The following is a 24,596-nucleotide window of genomic DNA, read 5'->3' as shown; positions in this document are numbered from 1 at the left end:
TTTCGGCGGCCCCTCGAGCCGCCTGCTTCCGGAGTTGCGCGGGCGTCCCAAGAGGAGGCGGCGGCTAATAGCAGTGGCGCAGCGCCGCTTGTTGACAGACCTCTCAGCCGCTGCCTGACGGGCCCCGGGCTCCCCGCACCGCCGCCATGTCCATCTTCACCCCCACCAACCAGATCCGCCTCACCAACGTGGCCGTGGTGCGGACCCGGCGCGCCGGGAAGCGCTTCGAGATCGCCTGTTACCGCAACAAAGTCATGGGCTGGCGGAGCGGGGCGTGAGTACAGGCCGGGGCCGGGGCCGGGGCCGGGCGGGCGCTGGGGCGGAGGAGGGCGATGTGGGGTAGGGCGTGGAGGGAAGATGGGGGAGCTTGGGGCCGGGTGGGGGGAGGTCTGAAGCAGGTGCAGGGCTGCTGGGGTGGAGGGGAGTCCAGTGTGGGTGCAGGGCAGGGGGGGGTGAGGGTCTGGGGACGTTTGAGGGGTTGAGGTGGGATCCCTCGCTAGGAGATTTCTGGAGGGGAGGAGACTCGGATATCAGGGCTGGGAGGGAGAGGGGTGAATGCCCCAGGTAGTGCTGGGAAGTGCCTTATCTAAATAGGTGCCTGTCAACATCCAGCTCCTAGTGAAATGGACCAGGCCAGGACTCACCAGTAACCTACTTCTCCAGCTAGTGCCAACACTTACAGAGCAGGGGTAACTTGCCCTCATCCCACTGTAGGAGAAATTTCCACCCTGGCATTGGGGGAGGTGTTCGTAGAGTGCAGGGAAGCTAGGAGTTGGCCTAGCCTTGCCCCGAGTTACTGACAGAGAGTCTGAAAGCACCTACTCTGTCTACCTGAGGGCCCTCTGGAACTTGAAGATTAATCAGCTAGAGGCATAGAGTTAATGCACATAAGTTAAAGCATGAAGATGCTCTGATTCAGGAGTAAAGGGCTTTAGCTTCCTGTAATTAAGCATGGCCTACATTCAGGCTATGTCTGCATTACCACTTATGTCAGTATAAGTCAGTGCCCGAGTGAGATAAGTGGCCTGGACCTAAGCACCGCTGTGGACAGCACTATGGCGGCAGGAGAGCTTTTTCCATTGACATAGCTGCCCCCGCTTGTTGAGAGTAGATTAACTGAGTTGATGGGAGAGGTCTCTCCCATCTTCTTAGAGCGGCTACACTAGAGAGCGAACAGCAGCACTCTCTAGTGTAGCCATAGCCTTCAAAGTTAGGCTGAGGTAGCTACATTAGTCAGGGATATGAAAAAACACACCCTGGAGTGCTGTTTTGTCAATGGAAGAATGCTTCTATCAACTTAGTTACTGTCAGTTGGGAAGGTGGTGTTCCTGTATTAATGGAAAAATCCCTTCTGTTGGCATAGGCCGCATATCTGCTATGAGGTTATGCCAGTGTAGTCCCCTAGATCCTCCTTTCCCTTTGAAGGTATCTTTACACCTTTAGTTTATTTGCCTTACCTTTTCTAAGTGTCCTCCTATCCTCTGCGTGAGGAATTGTCCCTCCTTTGAAACGGTATCTCCTTCTCTTCTCGTGAATGTTGTTTTATTTCAGGATTTAGAAATACTCTCTGTTGCCACTGCCAGTTTTGACTGCTCTTATTTGGAAAACATTGATCTGTTTTGTTTGTTGCAATGTTTGTACAGGGGCTTGTAGTTGGCAGTGCTTGTTTTATGTTTCTGCACCAGTAATGTTGAAGCGGCAAGCGCAGTTTGAGAATAAAGACCCCTGCCTGCAGTCACTATGAATCAAAAACTCCCATTTCATATGTCTTTCTCTCTGGGATTTATCGCTATCAGCATAATGTTTGAGTGCCTGTTGAGAGGCTTTTATATTTCATTGTCTCAACCATGTTTTTTCTTTAGCTTCTCTGACATAGCTAAGGGTTTAACTTTTTAAAAAAATCAGACTAGTCCCACAAAATTAATATTTTATGTGTCATACTTGGAGTCCTAAAGGATCATCAATGGCTGCACAAACTTAACTAGCCATTGCATAACCCCAGCAGCTACAGTTTTTTTTGTGAAAATCAACTCTTAAAATAAATGTTGACATTTTTTAAAATTCCAGTGAAAATAGTTCTCTCTAAACAAAAACATTCTGCAGTGCATGCAACACAAATGTTTCAGCATTGAGAACCAAAATATGAGACTGACTTAATTTATTTTCATGGTTCCAGCTGCAAGTGATTGAAAGTAAACAAGCAGTATAAACTAGAGGAGATGTTAAAATTCTTTACTATCACCCTGTTGGTTACTAAAAAGGAATCTGGAAAAGAAATTTGTTTCTCATTTAAGTCACTTGATGGTGTCCTTAAGAAGTTAGTAATGAATTAACCACTCCATAAAGCTACAAAAGGAATCTCCATGTTGTGTTAGATATAGTTAGGTTTACGGAGGGCCCCGAACAACATTCCTCCTGGTGAGAAGGTCCGATAGCTGCCCACACTCAAGTTCCCAGCTTCCACTAATTGGTGCTCTAGCCTCAGATGCAGAGTAGCAGCCACAAGACTACTCCCTGCTAGTTAATGCTATGCTTGCACGTTTTCTAATTGTGAATACAATTGTTATTTACCAGTGAAAAAGACATTGATGAAGTTCTGCAGACCAACACAGTATTTGTAAACGTCTCTAAAGGTCAAGTTGCAAAAAAGGAAGATCTCGTCAAAGCTTTTGGAACTGATGACCAAACAGAAATCTGCAAGATAGTAGGTCCTCTATACATGAAAGCATAAAGTTAACACACCTTATTGTGAATCACAAAAGATTCTAGCCTTCCTCCACTTAAAATTTAGCTAAACTGAATATCTGCCTGTCAATTGATGCTGTTAAAGTTTAATAACTTTTCTAGTATATTACGTTTTGTTTTGTTTTTCTGTTATTGATCACAGTTTTGGGTAAACATATTTCTTCGCTTCTCTTTGGAAATAAAGTGTTTTAAATGTGTGCTTTTCAGCAACACCACTTTGTGCTGGTCATAGATTCCTCACAGATCTTGTGAACAACGCAGGGTCATATCAGATCAGTAGACTGATGAGGGATGTCCGTGCAATGCCTAGTTGTTATAGGCTGGTGTGTTGCTGATCCATTAAAGGATACTTTTCCCTTTCAGTCTCTACTGAACCAGCTTCTTAGAGGGTGGGAATTCTTCTTGATATCTGATCTTTCCAGTGAGATATTCATAAAACTGAGTTCTGACCACTTGCACTTTTTGTATAGTATCATTAGGATGCATTGTCCTTTACAGACATCTCGAAGCAAGGTCCCTGTCCCAAAGAACTTTAACTAGACCAATTTCTAATGGAAGAGAGGAATGGAGAAAGAGATGTAATAAAGTTTTGTTTCACAAGTGTCTTGATCCAAAAGATTTTTTTGTTATATTGGTCTATTGTACTAGGAATGAGTGGGGATGAATAGTAAATCTGCATTTTTAATCAAACAAGATATTCAGTAATGCTGTTTATTTTGAAATTATTTCAGTGTTCAAGATAAACCTGTTACTTTTTTTTTTTTTTTGGTCCCCTTGTTGGTACACTTATATAAACTGTTAACGTCATTTGTAGGATTTGACCCTTATCTGAAAAACACTAGTTTCCTTTTTATAGTTTAATGAGACAAGCCTTACACTTTTGCATAAGGTTTTTTTTCTTGTATTATGAAAAAATTCTAGTGTTATACTTGACATACTGCAGAATAACCTAGTCAGGTTAAAGATCTATACACAAATTAAGCTAAGACAGACCGTAATTGTTACTTTGAAAACAAATCAATAACTTTTCCAGAGCTAGGATTTCTATTCTTCAGTCAAATATGTATTATTACTATTTAATAGAATTTTTCATTCTTGATTAATCACTTCTAGATTTTAACAAAAGGGGAGTTGCAGGTATCTGACAAAGAGCGACACACACAATTGGAGCAGATGTTTAGAGACATTGCAACTATTGTCGCTGAGAAATGTGTGAATCCTGAAACAAAGAGGCCATACACAGTAATCCTTATAGAAAGAGCCATGAAGGATATCCACTATTCTGTTAAACCAAACAAGAGCACCAAACAGCAGGTCTGTATCTGTCCCCCAAAATTCTGTTTTCACTTAAAAGAATTTTTGTGTGTAGTTTCCTTATTAACATCCACAGCAGTCACTTGAGCCTAAATCTAAGGATGACAGAAAGAGGTGGCATAGGAGCTGAATGTTAGAAAGAAACACTTGTGATCTGAAACTTCATAGTTTGGTTTGTATCTGCCCACGAAAGGGGGGAAAGGAAACTAACTACAGATTATTAAAGCAGCAACAAAGTTGGGTGTAAAACAAAAGCAAGAATTCTCAATGCTTATGCTCTCTTCTTACCTCCTGTTGTTCAGTGGGACAGTGTGTTTATCCTTAATTTTGAATGTCCTGAATTTTATAGTTTTGATATAACTACCTTGTTTAACATTTCCAGCTTTTCTGACACCTTAAGTCCAATTCCAGCAATACTTGGAGAAGATTTGCCTTTTCATGTTAATCAGTTCTGATTAGACTATACCAAATGTATTCCTGGAGAATTCCAGTGGACGGTGCCAAAGAGTGTTTCTGGAGCATTTATAAGAAGTTGTAAATAATGCTAAACCTGAGTGTGGGATATAGTGCTATGTAAATAACAAATGAGCATATGCCAATTTCATTTGTAGTTAATGTCTTTGCAGGCTTTGGAAGTCATCAGACAGTTAAAGGAGACTATGCAGATTGAGCGGGCTCACATGAGACTGCGGTTCATTCTCCCAGCAAAAGAGGGCAAGAAGCTAAAAGAGAAGCTCAAACCACTGATCAAAGTTATAGAGAGTGAAGACTTCGATGAACAGTTAGAAATTGTAAGAATCTAGTTTCCATAATCAATTTTTCTACATTTAGTTGTGTTCTTTTGAAGGCTACATGTAAAATCTGTGTTTTGGGTAGCTGAAATTGTACTAAAGCACTGAAATTGAAATAATCAGAGATGCATAATTTGGAGTTTGGGGGATTGTTTTGGTTTTTTAAATTCTTCATGGTTTTAGTGACTGCTTTCAAGCCTTAAAAGGCTCAGGACTGTCGGAACACTTGCTTGAGGAATGAAAGTTCTTGACTCAGTCATCTACCTGTACCCATATTTGTTGTAGAATTGCTGGCTCAAACTTTGAAAAATACAATGCAGCAACTTTTAGCAGTGATGTTTAACTTCCTCCTTTTCTCATTTTGCCAGTCCCCTATATGTTAGGATGGTAATCTTTAATTCTTACAGTGCAAAACACATGCACCATATCTTACTGCAATTCAGTTCTGACCATACTGTAACTTATTTAAAAGGTATTCCACCAAAATAACTAGACATTAAACAAGATCTGTAATTAGCGATACTCTGGGCTACTTACAACAGACTGGGCTTCTTCTGCAATTTCACTGCTGCATCATTGGCAGGTGCAGCTGCAACACTCCCTCAAACAAAAGATGGATCCATTTGGATTGTTTAAATATCGGCTTTTAGGGATGTGGAAAAGTTTTCTTAACGCTTAGGGGGTCAGTCATCTGTATATTAAATTGCCATAGGAGAAAAGGACACAATGTAGACTAAAATCTTTACTGATTGGTATGTGAAATGTTTCAGGTGTGCCTCATTGACCCAGGCTGCTTCAGGGAGATTGACGAACTGATCCGGTGTGAGACTAAAGGGAAAGGCTCGCTCGAAGTACTCAGTCTGAAAGATGTGGAAGAAGGAGATGAAAAGTTTGAATAAAACCCTTCCACCAACATCACTTTTGTGGCAAACACTATAAAGAGGCAGAGTTAAGCCACCTCATTCTGTTAAGGTTTTTGTTTTTCCAACCTATTGCTGTCACTAGCTCTATTTGGGATAATTCCATGCCGTGTTTCCTTGCATTTGTCTGGGTAACAAGTGCCTTTTGATAAAGAGATGTTTGAGTGTTCAATTTGCACTAAGGATAAAGTTATAGGACTTACCGGTGAAAGGCTATACTAGCTTTGTTTTGGTGTGGGTATTGATTATATCGGTGTTCAACTGCGCCAAGTCCTTTCCCCCTTTAATTTAGCGCTGGTGAAAGGCTGCGTATATCCCAGAGATGTTTTCTGCGTATGAGGAGAAGCATGCACAGCCAAAAGGATTAAATGAAGTGTCACTCTTAAAACAGTGCATGGAGTTAAGGTGTATATTATTTACCTTGTTTAATGGCATCATTAAATATGTGTGACCTAGACTGTCACATACTACTGTTAGAGAAATTTCACTATTTGTGAACAGAGGACCATTTCTTCTATATTTTATTCATAGGACATATATAAAATATACATCCTAACTTGGAAAAAAATGTTCCCCTAATTCATTCTTTCAACTGTTAAATGAATTATAATATATACATAAAGTATTTTATAGGATCTGGTACTAGGGTAGTGGTCCTTTATGCTTGTGTGAGGTTGAAGCTGTGCTCCAAAAATATGCAAAAATTCACTACTAAAATGTGATCTAGACTAGGTAAAGGCATCTGCTCCTTGAGATAGACAAGCTCCCAGTGTACCCTAGTTTTCCCCTGCTTGAGGTTTACATATGTTCCTTTTCTTATCTAAGATAAAAGCCAAAATGCTTTAAACTTCTCTAGTATCTTCATGTTAGACCCTTTGTGGGTCTTGCTGATGTCTACACACACTTTCTACCAACCCACCTGCTGCAGAAAGTACAGCACTCTAAACTACTTCCTTGCTGAAATTACAGAACAGTTTTTCAAACTAGATAGTATATGAATAATATAGCTCAGCAACTCCAAGAGATGTATTCTTACTTCCTGAGGGAAAACACAAAATAGAGGGGAAAGAGTAAATGATATTAACTGAACCTACCCATCCATGGATAGATAGTTCAAGGATAAACATGGAGTTTAAATGGAGCCCCTGGCATTAAACAACTGTGACAGTAGTATGATGCAGCAAAACATGCATTAGTTTGGTACCATTTCTGTTTCCTAGTTTTAGGGGATGAGCAAGTACAGTGGCCATTTGCTGACTCCTAGAGGGAAGTGGCATATGTATTTTGTGACAAAGTTGTCAGCTGTCCTCTGACTTGATGCATACAGTTTCTGTGAAGATATTCTTAATTTATAACTACAACAAACAGATATTGCTAACACAAGTACCTAGCAAAGCCCCTCTGTACCCCTCTCAGGAATTTACCTCCCCTTTAGTCTGACAGCCTGAGCTTGTTCATGGGTCAGATTGCAGGGGAGACCAATAAGAAATTTAGAAGTACCTAAGTTGCACTGGAGTTTAAGTCCTACTGATAGTCAATGGGATATGGGTTCCTTAGTCATTCAGCATTTTGAAAATTGAAATTACCTGTGTGATTTTTGCTACCATGTCATCTTATGTGGACATACATTAGACTTAATGGCTATACACAAACTATACTGGTACAGTTAAGCCATTGGTTATGCTAATCTTTGAGATGGTTGAACACCAAAGATACTTATCAGTATTAATATCCCATTGAGATTAACTGGGCAATTCATTTGTCTCATCTACTGTTTTCAGTTGTCTGCAGCTTCAGCCATCACTACATCCATAATGATTAGAGCTGTTTTTCTTTAGCGATAAAACTTAGTTTCTGAAGAGCAAACTTGGGAGCTAACAGGAGAAAGATGAGTTGCAAGAATTTAGCAGAATCCAGTTCACAAACTTGCTGGGGGGAGGGGGGGAGAAGTCTATCTCCCTGTAAAGCCTTCTCTAGGATTGGGGTGAATTTTTCAGGTTTTTCCTGAGTAGAGGAAGTTCCTTTTTGATTTTTTTTGTAATTTATATATAGTTGGTTTGTTTAATATTTATGGGTCAGGAAGAATGGCTAACAAGTATCAAAATAAACCTTATTGAAGTTGTTGACTAGCCTGTGTGTTGATTTTCAGCTCTGCTTCAACTAACACCTGTACTTCCTTGCATAGTGTTTTCCTGAATATGGATACAATTCACATTTCACGAAGATACATGTAGAGGTTTATAATTATCTTACTGTTAGAGGATAAGCAAGTTAAATGAAGAAGTAGAGATGAAGACTTGTAAAGGAGCACATGTACTACACCTACATTGTCAGTGCTCAGAGCTGAAAAACTTGCAGTATTTCATGCTCTACCTTTAAAGCTAAATCCAAGCAATATACACACACACACACACTTAAAAAGCTGACAGTTAGAAGGGATTGAAGCTTTATTCAATACACTTTAGATTTAACTAATAGGACTAGAGGTTTATGAACATTTAACATCCATTTTTACTCAGTCCTGCATGTTCAATCTATTTTAGCTAGAATTTTGTATTGTCTACTTCCACAGAAATCTGTATGAAGATCTCAGTTAAATATACATTTAATGCACAACATCTTCAAGTACAAATTGGTCCTACTGATAAAGAAGATGCTGGGTGGTGGATACCATGGTTAGTCTTCATCAGAGACAAGTCCCTCTTTAGCAGATACCAGTTAGGTGTCCTTTGTCTCTAGTACTTAGATTTCTCTGAGACAGTAAGTTATGCAGTCTTCTACCAGTGGCAGCAACAAAGTTATTCCATACGATCACAAAAACCATATAGAAACAAAAGCCTTGCACTTCCACACTAAGGATTCATTCACATCTCCATGAGACATCAAAATAATAGATGTATTAAGACCTACAAAAAAGCCTGTCCAATCCTAAATTTAGAATTAAGAGCTAAACTTTCTCTAATAGAAATATAAGTCCAGTATGGAGAATCTGTTATGTTTAGGGATAAAAAGTGAAAAATGTTCTGTGGACTAACACCGATGCTGAAACAGGCTTTAGAAGTGTCACACCAGCTGCTAAGACTTAACACAAAGTCATGTGTGCTCTGTACATTTTTTTTTATAAAAACAATTTTCCCAAATATCTCCTCCTCCCACAATGTGTTCCACTAACACTACTCTTCGCTTTAAAGGGTCTTGCATTTCAGTAGTGCTCCATAGTTTAAAAAGCACTTGACATTTAAAATGCCTGTTATCCTAAAGTGTTTTCTCACAAAGCACAGATGAAATAACATAGGAGCCAAGTTACATCATGTTTGCCACCACGAAAGATGCTTGTCATTTTCAGTGCTACAGGTATCTGTTGCCTCTCTGGACACTGAGCAGCACCACACTCTCATTACAGGACATGTTTTGATGCTGACATCGAGTAGCTAAAAAGGTATATAGTGGTTTTGTGTAAGTAAGTTGTGGCAGCCAAATGGATTACTCTCAAGTTCTGCCTATTCACCTCTTGATGAAAGTATTACTGAATCGCTGAAAAGCTTCAAATGTAGATCACGTCCGAGTCATGCTGCTGAACCTACGTGCAAATCAAAGAAGTTATTTCCACCCTAAAGTTCTGTTTAAGCATATGAGTGGGAGCCAGGAATTCCTCAACTCTAAGCCTGGCTTTGACATCAGCTCTCTGCGGCCTTTAGGAAGTCACGTTAAAATGCCTTGACTTTTTTTCCTGCCCTCCCGATGGAAGTTTTCACACTGACAGTCCAACCACATTGGACTTTGTATCTTACAGTTCTATGGCCACAGTCTGCAAGTTAAGATCATGTGACACGAGCTCTAGTGATTCTGAAAAATCTTTACAATAAACATATGAAGGAAGTGATGAGCACAGCTCAAGTTTATTGATCATAGACTAGAAACTCTTGCCCTAGCTTCATTCACAGACATCAATGTTTCTTTAAACTTCCAGTTAGCTCTCTGGCAACCAGCACAGTTAGTAGTGCATAAATAAAGTTACTTGTTGATAAATATTCAACAACAGTTGCCTGCCCTTAAACCAGTCTCACATTGAGAACAAGAGTCCTACACCATTCCAATGCTGAACTCTAGAAGCAGACTGAGCTTTTATATCCCCCAATGTATTCACTCACCTGGAAGGAGCCAAGTATACAAGAACACTGGGTCTCCCTCATGGACCCACACAGCACTGGTGTGAAACAGCTGATAGAGAGGCAGTGTTCTATGGCCATTGCACATAAGAGCTGAATTGTAGGTGCTTTGGTCAATTTTGGTTACTGGAATCTTATTACCTACCTCTTAATGCTGGAAGTTGTATTTATGGCTGTGAAAACCTTAGTGCAGAAGGGAGTCATGTTTATGTTTTAAACTGCTGATGCCAGCACTGAGGACATTAATTTACTTTCAAGCTTGGTCAAACTATAAAGAAAATGCAGCTATTGAATACAGATCCTCTTGTTGTCTAACAGGATTTATCTTTCATTCATATTCCAGCTTTGATCACAGGTGGAATGGAGTCAGCTGATCTCAGGATGCTCACCTTACAAGCTGCCTTAAATGGCATGAAACTGAAGGAGTAGAGTAAGCAGCAGTCCTTCACAGTTTGGGATTGAGGGGCACTGGCCGAATTGGGTGGAAGGAGCTTGGCCAAGCTATTGATTCCTTACTTTCACAAGCACTAAATTCATTCACATTTTCGGAAAATCAATATAAATCCCATTACCTTTATAATCTGTTTTCTAGTTCCTGTCCCCACATTGCTGGCAACCAAAGTATTTGTTTGAAAAGTTGACTTTTCCACAGGCACTGTATGTTGACTTTTATTAGTACATGGCCAGCTGCTTGCGGCATTTAATGGATAAGCTGGAAAGGGCTTTTTAAGATTTGTATCAAACAAGTCTCCAACTCCAAAGGTTTTCATCCATGAGGGAGCCTTTAAAGGACAGAATATGTGAAACAGTGTTCTCACTACATCAGCTCACGTTAAGCCGAAGGCATATTAAATACACGGACCTGAAATTATAGGAGCCTTCTCTCACCCAAGCCTCCCTTTTTTGTCTCTAATATGTGTTACTCTAAGACAAATTTCTACTAGGTTTGGAGAAAACTGGAAGGGCTGGGGCCTGTCACTGTTGCACTGGTCCAGAAAGGGGCTCGAAAGTTTGTTTGCTGAATCACAAGAACCTGGCATAAAAAGCTGACTTCACACACACACAAAATCATCACACCTGAAGAATAAATAGCCACAAAAAGCATAAAGTAGAAAGAGACTGATTACAACTATGCCACATTTAACTGTTATGAGCTTGCAAGAGCTTATATTGCCCAACAGCCTTCAGCCTTTATGGGACTCTTCCTGGGAGCTCACAATCTTTTAACTGTTGTACATTTGAGGAGATTCCTCCCATAAAAAGCTTCCAACAGAAAATGCCACTTTTAATGTCTCCAGACCCACTTTTCACATTTTATTATCAATAGACATAGTTAATGTATGTTTCGTACCAAAATATGAAGCGTATGTTTAGCAGATGCTTTTAGAAACATTTTAGGGATTCCAATGTTTCTTCATTTATGTTGTCAACAAAACTTATATTTATTAATTTCTACTGCATGAGTAAGCTTATCTATTATTATAAAACCTATATTTAGGATTACATACATTTCCTATTGAACGATCCAAGGATCCAAGAACTTCACTCCAGTGAGAGTAGAGCCCAGTTTGTTTTTCCTCTAGTTTTAACGCCTGGATTTCTGACTTCAGCTCTTTCAATCGATCTTCAAATTTTTTGCTCTTTTCCAAGTAATCTAACCTGCAATCCACACAAGGAGAGAAGACAACAAAAAAATGAATCTAATTAGCCAATGGTAGCTGTAAAGGAGTGTTTTGTAGTTTTTACATTAATCTATTTTGTAAGGGCAATTTGTAAGAAATTTTCATTCTAAGCTTCTGGGGCAAAATCAATCTCCATTATAAACCCATTAATCTTACATCAGAGATTTGACACTTGAAGTTATTCAATTGACAGTCAATAACTTCATCCAATTTGTATTTTATTCATTCTGTGAGGCTGAAGCTGTGCTCCCAAAATATGCAAAAATTCACTAATAAAATAAACCGGATCTAGACTAGGTAAATGGAATGGTTAGAAATGTAAGGTCAGGCTATAGGTTGCATGGGAAACCTGTGAAGACATTACTTCCAGATGATCACAGCAATACCTGCTCCCCCTCAACTAGAAATCCAGCAGTAACACACGCAATCTCCTGTTAGGTGTTATTAAACAGTGGGAGAACCAGCTTTATATGGGAATCTGCAGAATCATAGAGGGTCCTGTAATAGGTATCGATAAGACTAAGTCCGTCTACATCCATCTGTTGTCTCTTGTCTTCTACTTAGATCATAAGCTATTTGGGGGCAGGGACCATCTTTTTGTTCCGTGATTGGACATTGCCTAGCACAATGGAGTCCTGGTCCATGGCTAGGGCTTCTAGGCACGACGATGATGCAACTAATAAGTTTACTAGCTCCTTGCATTGTCAGCTAATTTACCATCAGAACATTAATGCATTTCAATCAGTCAGTCAGACTGAGGGTATGTCTACACTACGGGATTATTCTGATTTTATAGAAACAGTTTTTTTAAAAACAGATTGTATAAAGTCAATACTTGCTGAAGTTATTTGGCTCCATATGGGGTATCTGGGCTGTGATATACAGGAAGTTAGGCTAGTTGACTAATGGCCTCTTCTGAGGATAAACTCTATGAAAGCATAAATATACATTATAGTCCATGTGGAGTGAAAAAAATATTTAAAAAAAAAAAAAAAGAGCGAGTCTTGCCATTTTATATCCATTTGCCCACAATGCAGCTTATAAACCACTTTTAACATTCAAGATGGCCTCAGAACCAACTTGATGCTCTCCAAGGTCTGTGTTGGCAAGCAAGTGTAATGTCTAGGAACATTTTGAATAGTCTTTGGTAGATTTTAAAGCCACTTTTCACAGGAATGTAGGAAAGACCATAACAGAACAATGGTTCCCCTAGTCAGTATACAGTCTACAATGGGGCAAAGGAAAGGAAACCCCTCTCAATGCACAAGTCAGTTGTTTCAGTCCTCCTGCATACTCATATCAGAGTAGAGTGCTTTGCTCCGAGACAGTGTATTCCTTTAAATCCCAGAGCTCTGTACTCTTAATGGCTAGAAGCCAAGAAAACATCTTTTCTCCTTCTAAAAAGCTAATGAGTTACAGAGATGATGCTATTACTTCTGTAGAAGGCAAACACCCATATGTATTGTGGGGAACCATCCTGCATGGATAGGAGGATACATCAGGAGACATAATGGGTATTTTCCACCTCTAGTTTCTCAGGTTAAGACTCCCTCGTTTATTTACATCTTAGGAGTGTTCCAGTACCTCTCTCTTTCTATCTCAAAGGACAGTCTCTTCAGATCTACATCTTTTAAATCCATCTTTACACATCCTTTGTCAAAGTTGACATCTCTGGTGTCAGCAGGTGAATGATGAGGATACCGGGCCACATGCTAAAAGATGCAAGGTAATCAAAAAGAGTTTGTTCCATTAACAATACAATTAGAACATTTGTTTTTAATTTCAAGTATATTCCTAGCTTCTACAAGAATCTCACACGCTGTCTCCAAAATTGATGTCTTCTCATTGATTCTAAAGATGGCTGTAGACATTCGTATCCCTTTCCTCCCTGGCTGGCTGGCCCTAAACAAATCTTTTTGAAATAAAATGTTAGCCTTCAATAAAATACATTACAATGCATACAGATTGTGTGCCAATGAGAAAGAAGCACCATGGCTGGAATGTTTCCCCATCTAATTTTTAAACTTTGTGGATATCACAGAGAGTGCAGCACGTGCATAGATTGGCTTCCCCATAAGCAGAATTAGTGGCATTTGCTCCTGCATCTCAGGTCACAGTGGCAAATACTGCTTCTGTGCAAGCCCACAGCTTTACTTTAAACACAGGCTAGGAGGAATAAACGTTCATCTTATCCTGTTGCACTCACAAAAATAAAAGCTAAAGTACTGAGGAGTCTGGCACTTTTGAAAATGGGACTCGGACGCTTTTGAAAATTTTACCCTAAGTTGCTTGCCCTAGTTCACATAGTGACTCAGTGGCAAAGAAAGGAATAGAACCTGACTATCCTAATCCTCTGTTTTGACAATGCAGATTCCTTCTTTTGTTATACTGGAGCATACAAAAGAAATTTGAAGCCGCAGACAAGTTTTTATCTGCTAAGCTCCTTTTCTGAGCCCTTCCTAAAGTTCTCTCAATGTCACTCGGTTTCCATACTTCATTTCTGTCAGTACGACATCCAGGTATCCTTAAATTGCAAACATCTCTGGGTACTGTGTATGCTACGTGATTAACAGTGATGGAGATAGATTAGATATTCCTTAAATTGTCATGACATGTAAAAATTGTGAAGTCCAAAGATTGCAAAGTACAAAGAGGTTATAAATATATCAGCTTGGTAACAAAGTGTCTTGAGCAAGCTTCATGGAGAATGTGTATTTACTTGTTAGTTACATTGTATCTAAATGTGAATGATGATTTGTTATTTGTCCACTCTCCAATAAAGTGTTGCCCACCAGAATGTAAACTGGGTAACTTACAAAATAATTAAGCTTAGTTACATCCAGAAGTTTCTGCTTTGCTTTTCGTTCAGCTTCCCTGGCTTCATGCAGATCCTGTTTTAGATGTTCAGCTTCTTTGGCTCTGTCAGACAAACATACTGTGACTGTTAGGTGGTAGATTTCAAGCATGTGGCAACACATCGAATTCATACCCCTAGCTTGTTTCCTGAGAGACATCTGTTAGCCTCTGAAATAGTCTCCACAGGTGAAAGCCTGATTGCACAGGACATTGAAAACTGGACAAAGCACAAGAAGAGGTGATTGCAGGAAGAGTCCTGCATTAGCTGGCTGATTTAATAGATCTTTTTTATCTCTAATTCCTATGGGCCCAGTTCTGCACCCATTGTCTTGTAATGTCTGGGCCCTCAACCATTATCTGGCATCAAAGATCCTCTCTGGGATGCTGGTTTGAAAAGTAAGTGCTCCCTGTTTTGGGAAAATGTTGTTTAACACCATGTCAGCATAAGTGAAGTGCCCTCAGGTACCAGGGTGATAAGTACTTTACCAATACCTGTACCAATATACAACATGAGGCATGCCCTGTATTTTAGGACAGCACTGAGCCCTAGGATTCTATACATGTGCAAACAATAGACTATACATAATCTACAACAGTGTCTATATTAAGTGCACTACACTGGGCTCGGAACCCCATAATAGAATCCTGCAAACCGCTTATAAGTTTAAACTCCTCTAATTAGCATGATTCTAGCGTTCACCAGGCTTTACATTTAAGTTTAGACTCTCCATTAGTAGCCCTCAGTCTTTCGATAATGCTAAGGAATTGCTGCACAGTCACAGTTAAAACTCTATAGCTCAAGATGCAATTTTTGCTAAACAATTCCTGGCAGTAATTTCAAATTCACCGGTACAAGCTGTGAAGTGTCACCTGGGGAATTCCTCCTTCCACACATAAACTCTAGGAAGATAGTCACACAGTGTCCACAAGTGCCACGGCTGACAGATGCCACCCATCAGACCCTCAAGCAAATCTAACCTTCGATCTGACTCTTTCACCAGTTTTACTGCAATCAGCTCTGTCTCCCGCATCTTCTGCTCCATCAGACGCTTCTCCTCCTTGGTTTTCAGTGCTGTGATCTCCAACCTCTGCCGCTCTTGCTCAGCTTCTGCAGCATTCTGGGCCAGCAGTTTGGCCTCTTCTTCTGCAATCTGAGCTTTCTCCGCCAGCAGCTCTGCTGTTTCCTGGGACCGCAGCTAAAAAGAGACAGGATTTATCTTAGCTACTATGATGCAACATTTAGAAAGGAAAAAATAGCTAGTCAGCTTAGAAGCAGGAGGTCTTTCCCCAGCAGATCACAATAATGTTAACCCTTAACATACCATGGATCATTATATTCGTCTTTAGCCCTCTTTACTGAGGGCCTAAAGCCAAGTAAACATTTCCAGGATGTCTCGTCTCCCTCTGCTCCAGTATTCGTGCCTTCCTCTCTCCCTCACTCCTTCCACCACATAAGACTCAGCACTGGACTAAGACATCTCCCAAATGGGCAGAGCCTAGTGAACTCTGCCTGCCTCCTTTCAGCTGCCAGTCCCACCTGCTACTGGCTTCATACAGACTTCTCCAGTTTCAGTTCCTGATGCAGCCTGCTTTCCTCTGGTTCCTGGCCTGAATAAGGTGTTTGCAGAAAAATCAGGGGGAAATGGGTGGTTCCCAGCAAATGGAGATGGGGGACAGGCCTGGTTCCCTGCAAGAGTGCAAGCATGCCCTGCCTCCCAGAAAATCTCCCTCCTTTCCTTAACAATAACCCTCAGGGCACATCTACACTACAATAAGACCTGTGGCATTGTCATGGCTGCCCCAGGTCATCCAACACAGGCTGCAGAGCTAAAAATTGCAGCGTCAACATTCAAACTTGGGCTGGAACCCAGGGTCTGAGACCCCATGAGGCCAGAGGGTCTCAGAGCCTGGGTTCCAGCCCAAACAGCTACACTGCAATTTTTAGGCCTGCAGCCTGAGCCCTGTGAGCCAGAGTCAATTGACCTGGGCTCTGAAACTCAGTCCCATAGGTTTTTTATTGCAGTATAGACATTCCCTCAGTGTCCTAGCTGACGCCACAGGAAAAGGAACTAATAAATCTTGATGTCACGCAAGGCCAGATGACATTCACAGACTTCTGCAATGCTCACCAGTGCCTCGTTGGCTTGCCTGGCTTCATCTTCCATCTGGAAGAGACGCCTTTCCAGCTCTTCTTTGGCACGCTCTGCTTCTTCTCTGAGCTGCTTCTCCCTGGCCAGCCTTTGAGTCTCCATCTGGAAAGATAATGAGTGATGCTCATACACTGGGACTGCAGAGCAAACTGGGTAATTATTTCTAGAGAACTGAAAGCTGTCCAGCTGCTGCACGGCTATCTGCCACTATCAGGGCATCTTGCAGATTGCCAGGGCAGCTCATCTGTATTGAATCTGACAGCTGGTGAGCCTGGTTATCTAAAAGTGCTGTCAATATGGAGCACTTGTGTCACTCCTCCCTTTGTACTACACCTGCGCCTGGGCATCCCTCTACCACAGATATCACCCATACACAACACACATGTATCCTCTGACATTCCACACCTCCCACAGCTGCTTATATTCTCAATCCCTCCACGTGCATCACAGACACCACTGAGAGCGCGCACACACACGTTCATCTCTGCTCATGATATTAACAAGTAGGGTGAAGAATAATGTATGTGTAATGAATGGAATAATAAATACTTTCAGCAACAAGGAGCAGAAGGAACCTACTTTTTTTCTAGCCTTTTCCTCCCTGGCCTGAGCTTTCATTTGCTGGATCTCGATGGAGTCCACTTTTCTCCTTCTCATGAACAAGTCATGGTTTCCAATGCACAACTGTAAAATCTGCAAAAAGCAAAGCAATTGCAACACAAGTGAGTTGCGGTGAGCTGGGTGAAGAGCACCGCACAGGAATGCAAACATCTCCTACTTTGGGGCGAACTTCAGAGTCATAAGGAGTTTGCAATTCTTCCCCCTCCAATAAAAGTGATGATTAGATTTGCAGGTTTTTAGCCTAGCAAGTCAAGGTAAGGCACATCTTTAGACAGCAAATACATGATTTGGACAGGTTCAGAGCAGGCTGGAAGTCTCTTTCCTTATTCAGTCACCTTCTCTGGCACCAATTTCTCCTCCAGTTCTGCTGGTGTAAGAGAGGTAAATGGAACTAGTTGGGTGGGGGCATATAAGGGATAAGAGCAGTAGTGGCATGGCAGGTCATCTGCAGAAGACCCTCCTCAGGTGCATAATAAGATGAGGGCTCTGCAGGTTGAGAAAGGATATGGTTAGCTAGGGAGAGGACTGAGCCGGTGTCTTCCCCCATCAATCCCGTAGGGATATTTCAGTGAAAGATAATGCCAACCCAGTCAGCAGTATCATATGCTGCTTCCCTTTCCTTGTTGTTCCTTGAGGAAATGAGAATCCACAGACGCATCGCTCCTGAGGAAGCAAAGGGGGCATCATGCCTTCTCACAGTGCCCTAGCCTTAGATCTGCAGCATTTCCCTGTGGCTCTCTGGTCTTTTACACAGTTGGTGAGTCTCCTCCCATACCCATTCTAAAAAAGGGGGCAAACTCACCCACAAACAGAATAATTGAGAGGAAAAAGCAAGTGTTCAGACAAAGTTTCCTGGTCCCCGGGTGGGTTCTCTCATGTAGGGCACAATAAAGTACACCGGTTTCTCTCATTAATTTTTACTAAGGCCTGGTCCACACTACGCTGTTAAACCGATTTTAACAGCGTTAAATTGATTTAACGCTGCACCCGTCCACACTACACTGCTCTTTATATCAATTTAAAGGGCTCTTTAAATCGATTTCTGTACTCCTACAAAACGAGAAGAGTAACGCTAAAATTGATATTACTATATCGATTTAGGGTTAGTGTGGACGCAAATCGACGTTATTGGCCTCATTCTTTTACAGTAGCTACCCACAATGCACCGCTCCAGAAATCGATGCTAGTCTCGGACCACGGACGCACACCACCGAATTAATGTGCCTAGTGTGGACGCGCACAATCGACTTTATAATATCTGTTTTATAAAATCGGTTTTAGCTAATTCGAATTTATCCTGTAGTGTAGAGGTACCCTAAAACACTGCAACGCTAATTTTTATTATGGCTTCAGGCCTCTTAAGTACCAATACTCACGACACACATGACCATGGCGATATTCAATTTCTCATTCTGATATCAAACAATGCAACTGAGATTGTTACTACATTCAGATTTTTTAAAAGAGCAGCAGCCCACTTACCAGTTTGTTCACTTTGAGCTGCGAGGAAAAGAATTTGAAAACTTCTGCTTTTTTATCAAGAGGTTTAATAGTTAGCTGGGGGAAAAAAAGGAAGCAGAAAAGTCTGGATCAATAAAAAGCTGAAACTACTGAATACTATTTCTATAGCAAACAATAATGAATCCACACTGACGTGAAAGTATTATCCCCAGCACAGAGGGGAAACTGAGACAAGACGTTAATGATTGCTCGAGACCTCAGAGAATCAGAGCTAGAGTTGGGATTAGATGACAAGGGTTCTTGGTTTCCAGTCCTGCAATAAGATTGCTAGGGGATTTTAGAAGTTGAAACTGCCAGCAATGGGGCCAGTTAGTGCCAGCGGCTTTGTGATGAACTGGATTGAGACCATCAAATTCAAAGGTCATCATTATAATGAAGTTATTATTAATCTCTAGAAGTTGTCTTTTAACAAATGTAATACTCCAAGCCTGCCCTTGTGAAGTATCCAACACCACTCTGGTTATAAAACAAACAGGAAATACACAACAAAAGGCCTGAAGGATAAAAACTGGACATCAGGACCCATTCATGGAACTTTTTCTTATTCAGAGTCCATCTCCCAAATTGTTTTCTGAGGAGTAAGTGAAAAAGGGCTATATTGCAAGGGGGCCAGCACAGAGTGTTTCACTTCCTACGTTGAATTCAACTCAACAGTACCATAAAAGCAGCTCCCTTCTTTTAGATCCTGGCCTTTGCTGCGACTCATGAATTAGCACTCTATTCCGATCCACTCATTTGCATTTTGTTGCATAATCTCAGTGCCTGTCATCTGATTTCAGATACAGTTTCACTGAGATTATAAATAAAACTTGTTATAGCTCATTTGACTCTGTGGGTAACAGTCATTCAAACATCTTGCCCAAAGCAAGGCTGTGTTTGAATAGTAGAAGATAATGAATGTTTTAATACGTGCACACTCCTGACTTTGGATTTACACCAGAGCAGAATTTGGACCCCAGTTTGAAAGGACTCATTGAAAAGAAAGGGACAGACTATGCTCCGCTTTTATTGTTAATTACTGGGGATTCCAGTGCTGATGTTTTTTCCTGATCAGTCTTCCAGTTAACAATATTTCAGGTATCTCTCACACCTTCCCCTCCACGCTCTCCCTTCTTTGTATGGAGGATGATCTGTAATCTCTTTAAATCCAACTGAACTCTTATAAAATGTGCTGGATTTATAGCTCTGGAGACGGAAGTTTTCTACTTATCCACAGAACAGATAGAGTGTAGGTAGAAAATGCAAACGCCTCCCTACATGCCCTCTCTTGCCATAGTGCCTCCATCCTGACCTGGAGGAACCAGCTCTGTAAATGAAGATAGAGTTCAGTCTTTATGGATCATTCAATCCTTGGCTTCTCCACGGGGGCAACTGGAGCCAATCATGGTGGCTTTTGTAGGCCTTATCTTCTGGAAAATGAACACAAACCACCACACTTTTTTCACAGGTCAAAAAGCCATCAGATTGCAATGAGGTGTTCAGTTTTCAGGTAGGGCTGAGCACTCATAGCTAACCTTGAAACCAATGGGTGCTACAGGTACTCAGCACCTCTGGGGGGAAAAAAAAAATCAGGCCTATATTTCTGAGTTTTGTTACAAATCCCCCATCCTTGTTTTTTTTTCAGCTGTTCAGACAGACTGCTTCCAATCTATTACAAGAATCCCTGTGTGTGCACACGACTGCAAAGACAGTAATAGGTTAGATCCATCCTACCTCTTTCTCACTATAGGAAATGTTTCTGATACCACTCCATTCAAAAGACTTATTTGGAGAAAACCTGTTATTTATGCTGTAGACGTGAATACCTTTAGCATCAACTCCAAGTAGGAGATCTGTGTCGCTCTTATTTTGCTGCAAAGGAATACAATAAATTATGATCAACACCATTTCTAGTGGCATGTACAACCACACTCCAGCAACTTGTTTATTCTAAGCAATTTATTTGTATATTTTAGAGGCTAGTGTCTCCACCACATAAAAGAGGTTTATTACTCTGCTGCCACCTGTAGCTAACAGGCCTGGTCCTTTAGCTCAGCCAGTAGAAGCCCATAGTTTTAGATCCAGAGATCCTAGGCTCAGTCACCATAGGTGACCTCACTGAGGTGTCATCACATGCTGATATTAAAGACCTTTTACAGACATTAAATAATTAAGCCTAATAGTTCTATTCACAGGAACTTCTTGTATTTATTTTGCAGACTAGGAAGCTGAGAGAATAGTGTGTCTGTGGCCACGCGGCCAGTCAGTGGCAGAGGTGGAAATAGAACCTATGAATCCTAGTTCTAAGTCCCCTGCTCCAGGTATCAGAAAACACTGCCCTTAACTGGGCTGAAGATTCAGAATCAGTGAATCTATAGTAAATAAAAATATAGCTTAATATGATACACTTACAGCAATAGGAAAGTAATTGACACCATACATCTCCAAGTCCTGAGCAATTTTCAAATAGTTCATCTTTGCTTCATCCCTAGAAAGCATAACAACAGTGATTACACTTGGAAATCCAAGTAAATTCCAACTAATTTTCCTCTTCTCTAATTTTCCATTACTATTTTGAAGAGAGCAATCCTAACCAGGTGACTGGGTCTTTTGCTCCTTTGTCATTTGGTTTACTTGTGCTTAAGTTTTGCTGTACAGCTTTTAAGACCTACACTGTTAAGTGCATGATCTATTACTGACAGCTTAAACAGTGCAGTCTACTCCAGATGAACAGAGTAAAGCTTTACCAACCCTGTCTGAGTCACATATAGTATAACATTTACCCATTACTGGTAACTGACTCCGATCTCATCTCTGCGTGTCAGTTTTGCCTCTTCCAGATGTTAACAGATGCCACTGGCTACAGACCTACTCTAACATGGTCTTCCATGACACATGAGTTTTCCCCTCAGGAAGTGGTTCACTGAGAAGTATTGCTGTAAGAGGCTCCAAACAATATTTTACACTGAAGTCCAAAAGACACACCGAAGCTGCCCTTTGATTAACAGAGAACGTCTTCAGCCACTCATCAACATCATTTCCCTTTCAAGGCAGGTAAAATAATAAATACCGAGGAGAGAATGTTAATGTGCATCTAGGGCAGCTAAATAAAGAACAAATTAATTAAAACAACTTGGGCTAGATCAACTCTGGACACCTGGTATGGCGTGCCTCTGAAACAGGGCCTCAACCCCTCCATTGGCTTCAATGCACCTTGAAGGCACTAAGTCTATCTCAGTTACTCAGCATTTGGTATGAGCAGGATCTTAGTACCAAAATATTGTATTTTTCCATTCGATAATAAATGTTCCTATTAGGAATACAATATTGATAAACCAAGATAAATGGGGGTCAGATAGCCAACCGCTGACTTATACCTGTAAAAGCCAACTGAAGTCAAGTGGGTTGTACTGATGTAATGGATATGCCTATGATCTCCCAAGAAATGTTACGGTACCTGGCAATACCCCTGTGCTCTGCATACCAAGCCGATATCTTTTCTTCCCACATGTCTGCTGTCATCTGATACTGCCTGAGGACCTACAGAGCAGGGAAGGAGTTTGTTTTCTTTTGAACATATGAAGACGTGTGCTGCCAGTGGTGTTTACCACCTGCCACTCCCAAACAACCCAGTGTATAAGTGTCAACAGAGTTCACAGCTGGGACTTCTTGTCAAGTTCAGAGCAAGCGCGCGCGCGCACACACACACACACACACACACACACACACACACACACACACACACACACAGAGTGAATTCCTGGGGTTAGAGCCAGCCCCAGGAAAAGATTTGCTTCTTCACGCAGCTAAAAATATTCATGTTCAGGCCTGGAAAATACTTACTCTTTTGGGTAACAGCTCTTCTTGGGCAAGAAAGCCTGGCTCATGAAAATTCGGGTCATAGTCACCATACTGTCACAGGAGAAGACAACAGACTTGGTTAAATACCTGCAGGATGCTGGAGAATTTGGTAGCTGGACAACTTTTGTCTAGAATGACTGCCTCAAGGGGGAAGTACAGCCCAAGTAAATGGGCTTTGTGAGGGATCCACTAGATGGGTTTGGGGTATGGAGTTTGTCGTTAATCTGTGGCCAAGGCATGTGGCTTCAACAAGCCACTGTTCTAGCCTATGGATTGAAATACTAGGCACAGTCCCTCCACAGCGCCTTGCAGAAGTTCCAGTCTGTAAATCCATGTAAATACAGATCCAGTGACTCCTTCCCTGTCCCACCCTCCCACGTCCTCCTTCGCCTCAGCTGATTCAGAGCCAACAAGGAGCCCACTTCTGCTGCATTCTGGGGATGTGGTGGCTTTGCTGGCTCAGCTATTCCTCCTGTACACATACCCACACACGGTTACTGCAGTCAGCAGTGCAGAGGGCTTGGTGCTGACCTTCTGCCATGGGGCAATTTTGACCCCTGTGAGCATATGGTGACCTCTGATACTTAAAGATGCTGAATGTCCTCAGTTCCCATTGATTTCGGTAGGAACTGAGGGCATCAGCCACCTGCAGGATCCATGGACATCCTTTAAAGAGCCAAGAATAATTTTACATTTTAATATAAGCTTATACCAAAGAGCTATATACAGATGTTTCAGGATCAAGATTTCACATGCTTGCACTCTGCCTCTTAGCACAATAGGATAATCCAGAGAACAGGATCTAATTTTAGTCCTCTAACTTGTTAAAAGCATAATGTAAAATAGCAAACAAGCCTCTCTCCCTAATTGCAAATAATTATATATAAAACTCCTCTTTCTGCAATACCTCCATGTCCCCAGCTGACCTACTTTCTTCACAGCAGAGTTTAACAGTATTGTATGTGTTAGTTAAAACTGTATAATCATGTTTGATAAAAACTGAATAAAAAGAAAAGGCACTTTTGTGCACTAACCTTAGCCTGCACAGCATAAGAAGCCAATAAAACTGTAGCCTCTGGAGAGCAATAGATTTCTTCATCCAATATCTGTTTCTTAACCTAAAGATGGAAAAACAATACCAAGTTATGAAAGACAATCCAAAAATCAGGACTTAAACTAAGCTTGAAGTGAATCAAACAAGTCCTCACCACAACCTGGCACCAGAAATTAACTGTTATGAGATAACAACAGCAATAAACAAAAATACACTTTAGAAACACAGGATATTCAAAGTTAAGGTTAAATTTACAGGACATCCAAACCTTTGAAAGTGTGGAAATCACAGTTAAGATAGTTTGGCTATCCCTACAGAGATACCAATCAGCGATCTACTTTGTCTTGCAGATGATTGAAAAAGTGTACTACAGAACATGGATTTTATCATTTGTTTTATGCACACATATCCAATACTAGTGAAATGATGTGTCACCATACTAACTTGCATACTTTTCATCTAACTGTCTGCTCTAATCTTACGATCCAGGCATATGAGGCTTTTATAGAGAAACACACTAGCTTGGGGTCTAAAGATGTGTGAATTGTTGGATGACACATAAATCATAGATGGTGGGCACTCCCCGAAGATCAGGACCTTAATGAAGAGTGAGGAATGATTGCCTTCCATATGCTATTTGTCTATTCAGGAATTTGGAAGATGTGTGTGCACATGTTGTATATGACCATAGAGAAGGCCAGTAAGATGCTCAACCCACTGTATGATTAAGATTAAAGTATCCTAGTTTTTGAGATCAATGCTAAAATGAAGGCACTTGTTTTGGATGGCTAAAGTACCATATCATAGCGCATGTTTCTTATTTTCTCTGCACTTCATTACTAGCACAGAGTTAAGGTCCTTTGGCTACTTTAACTGCAAATTTCTATCTGTCAAAGGTTTGGGTTTCTTGTGAGTTTCATCTTAACTTTGCCC

General features: G+C 41.0%; 2 protein-coding genes across 18 annotated transcripts in view; one reads left to right on the top strand and one right to left on the bottom strand.

The window, feature by feature from the left end:
• Positions 1–44: 44 nt before the first annotated feature.
• On the top strand, positions 45–7,892 carry SBDS (SBDS ribosome maturation factor). Its single transcript, XM_030536810.1, has 5 exons — positions 45–274; positions 2,575–2,704; positions 3,859–4,059; positions 4,686–4,850; positions 5,621–7,892. The coding sequence occupies exons 1-5, from the start codon at positions 147–149 to the stop codon at positions 5,747–5,749; spliced, it is 753 nt and encodes a 250-aa protein (XP_030392670.1). The 5' UTR covers positions 45–146; the 3' UTR covers positions 5,750–7,892.
• The window catches only part of LOC115636551 (merlin-like), a 31,855-nt gene continuing 14,022 nt past the window's right edge, over positions 6,764–24,596 (bottom strand). For 12 of the 17 annotated variants that reach the window (XM_030536797.1, XM_030536801.1, XM_030536800.1 and 9 more), the window contains 14 exons: positions 23,644–23,727; positions 22,592–22,660; positions 22,206–22,288; positions 21,161–21,236; positions 20,483–20,620; positions 18,731–18,805; positions 17,207–17,320; positions 16,607–16,729; positions 15,456–15,673; positions 14,438–14,540; positions 13,206–13,333; positions 11,448–11,598; positions 10,512–10,721; positions 6,764–9,350 (listed from right to left, as the gene is read on the bottom strand). In XM_030536797.1, the coding sequence (XP_030392657.1) occupies positions 9,315–9,350; positions 10,512–10,721; positions 11,448–11,598; positions 13,206–13,333; positions 14,438–14,540; positions 15,456–15,673; positions 16,607–16,729; positions 17,207–17,320; positions 18,731–18,805; positions 20,483–20,620; positions 21,161–21,236; positions 22,206–22,288; positions 22,592–22,660; positions 23,644–23,727 (1,608 nt within the window). In that variant the 3' untranslated portion in view covers positions 6,764–9,314. The other 5 variants (XM_030536807.1, XM_030536806.1, XR_003996993.1 and 2 more) reach the window with 5 other exon arrangements.

Source organism: Gopherus evgoodei, chromosome 17 (assembly GCF_007399415.2).
Source record: "Gopherus evgoodei ecotype Sinaloan lineage chromosome 17, rGopEvg1_v1.p, whole genome shotgun sequence".
Classification (NCBI taxonomy): Eukaryota; Metazoa; Chordata; order Testudines; family Testudinidae; genus Gopherus; species Gopherus evgoodei.
The sequence above is the reverse complement of the archived record's forward strand: the minus strand, read 5'-3'. Positions and strand labels throughout refer to the sequence as shown.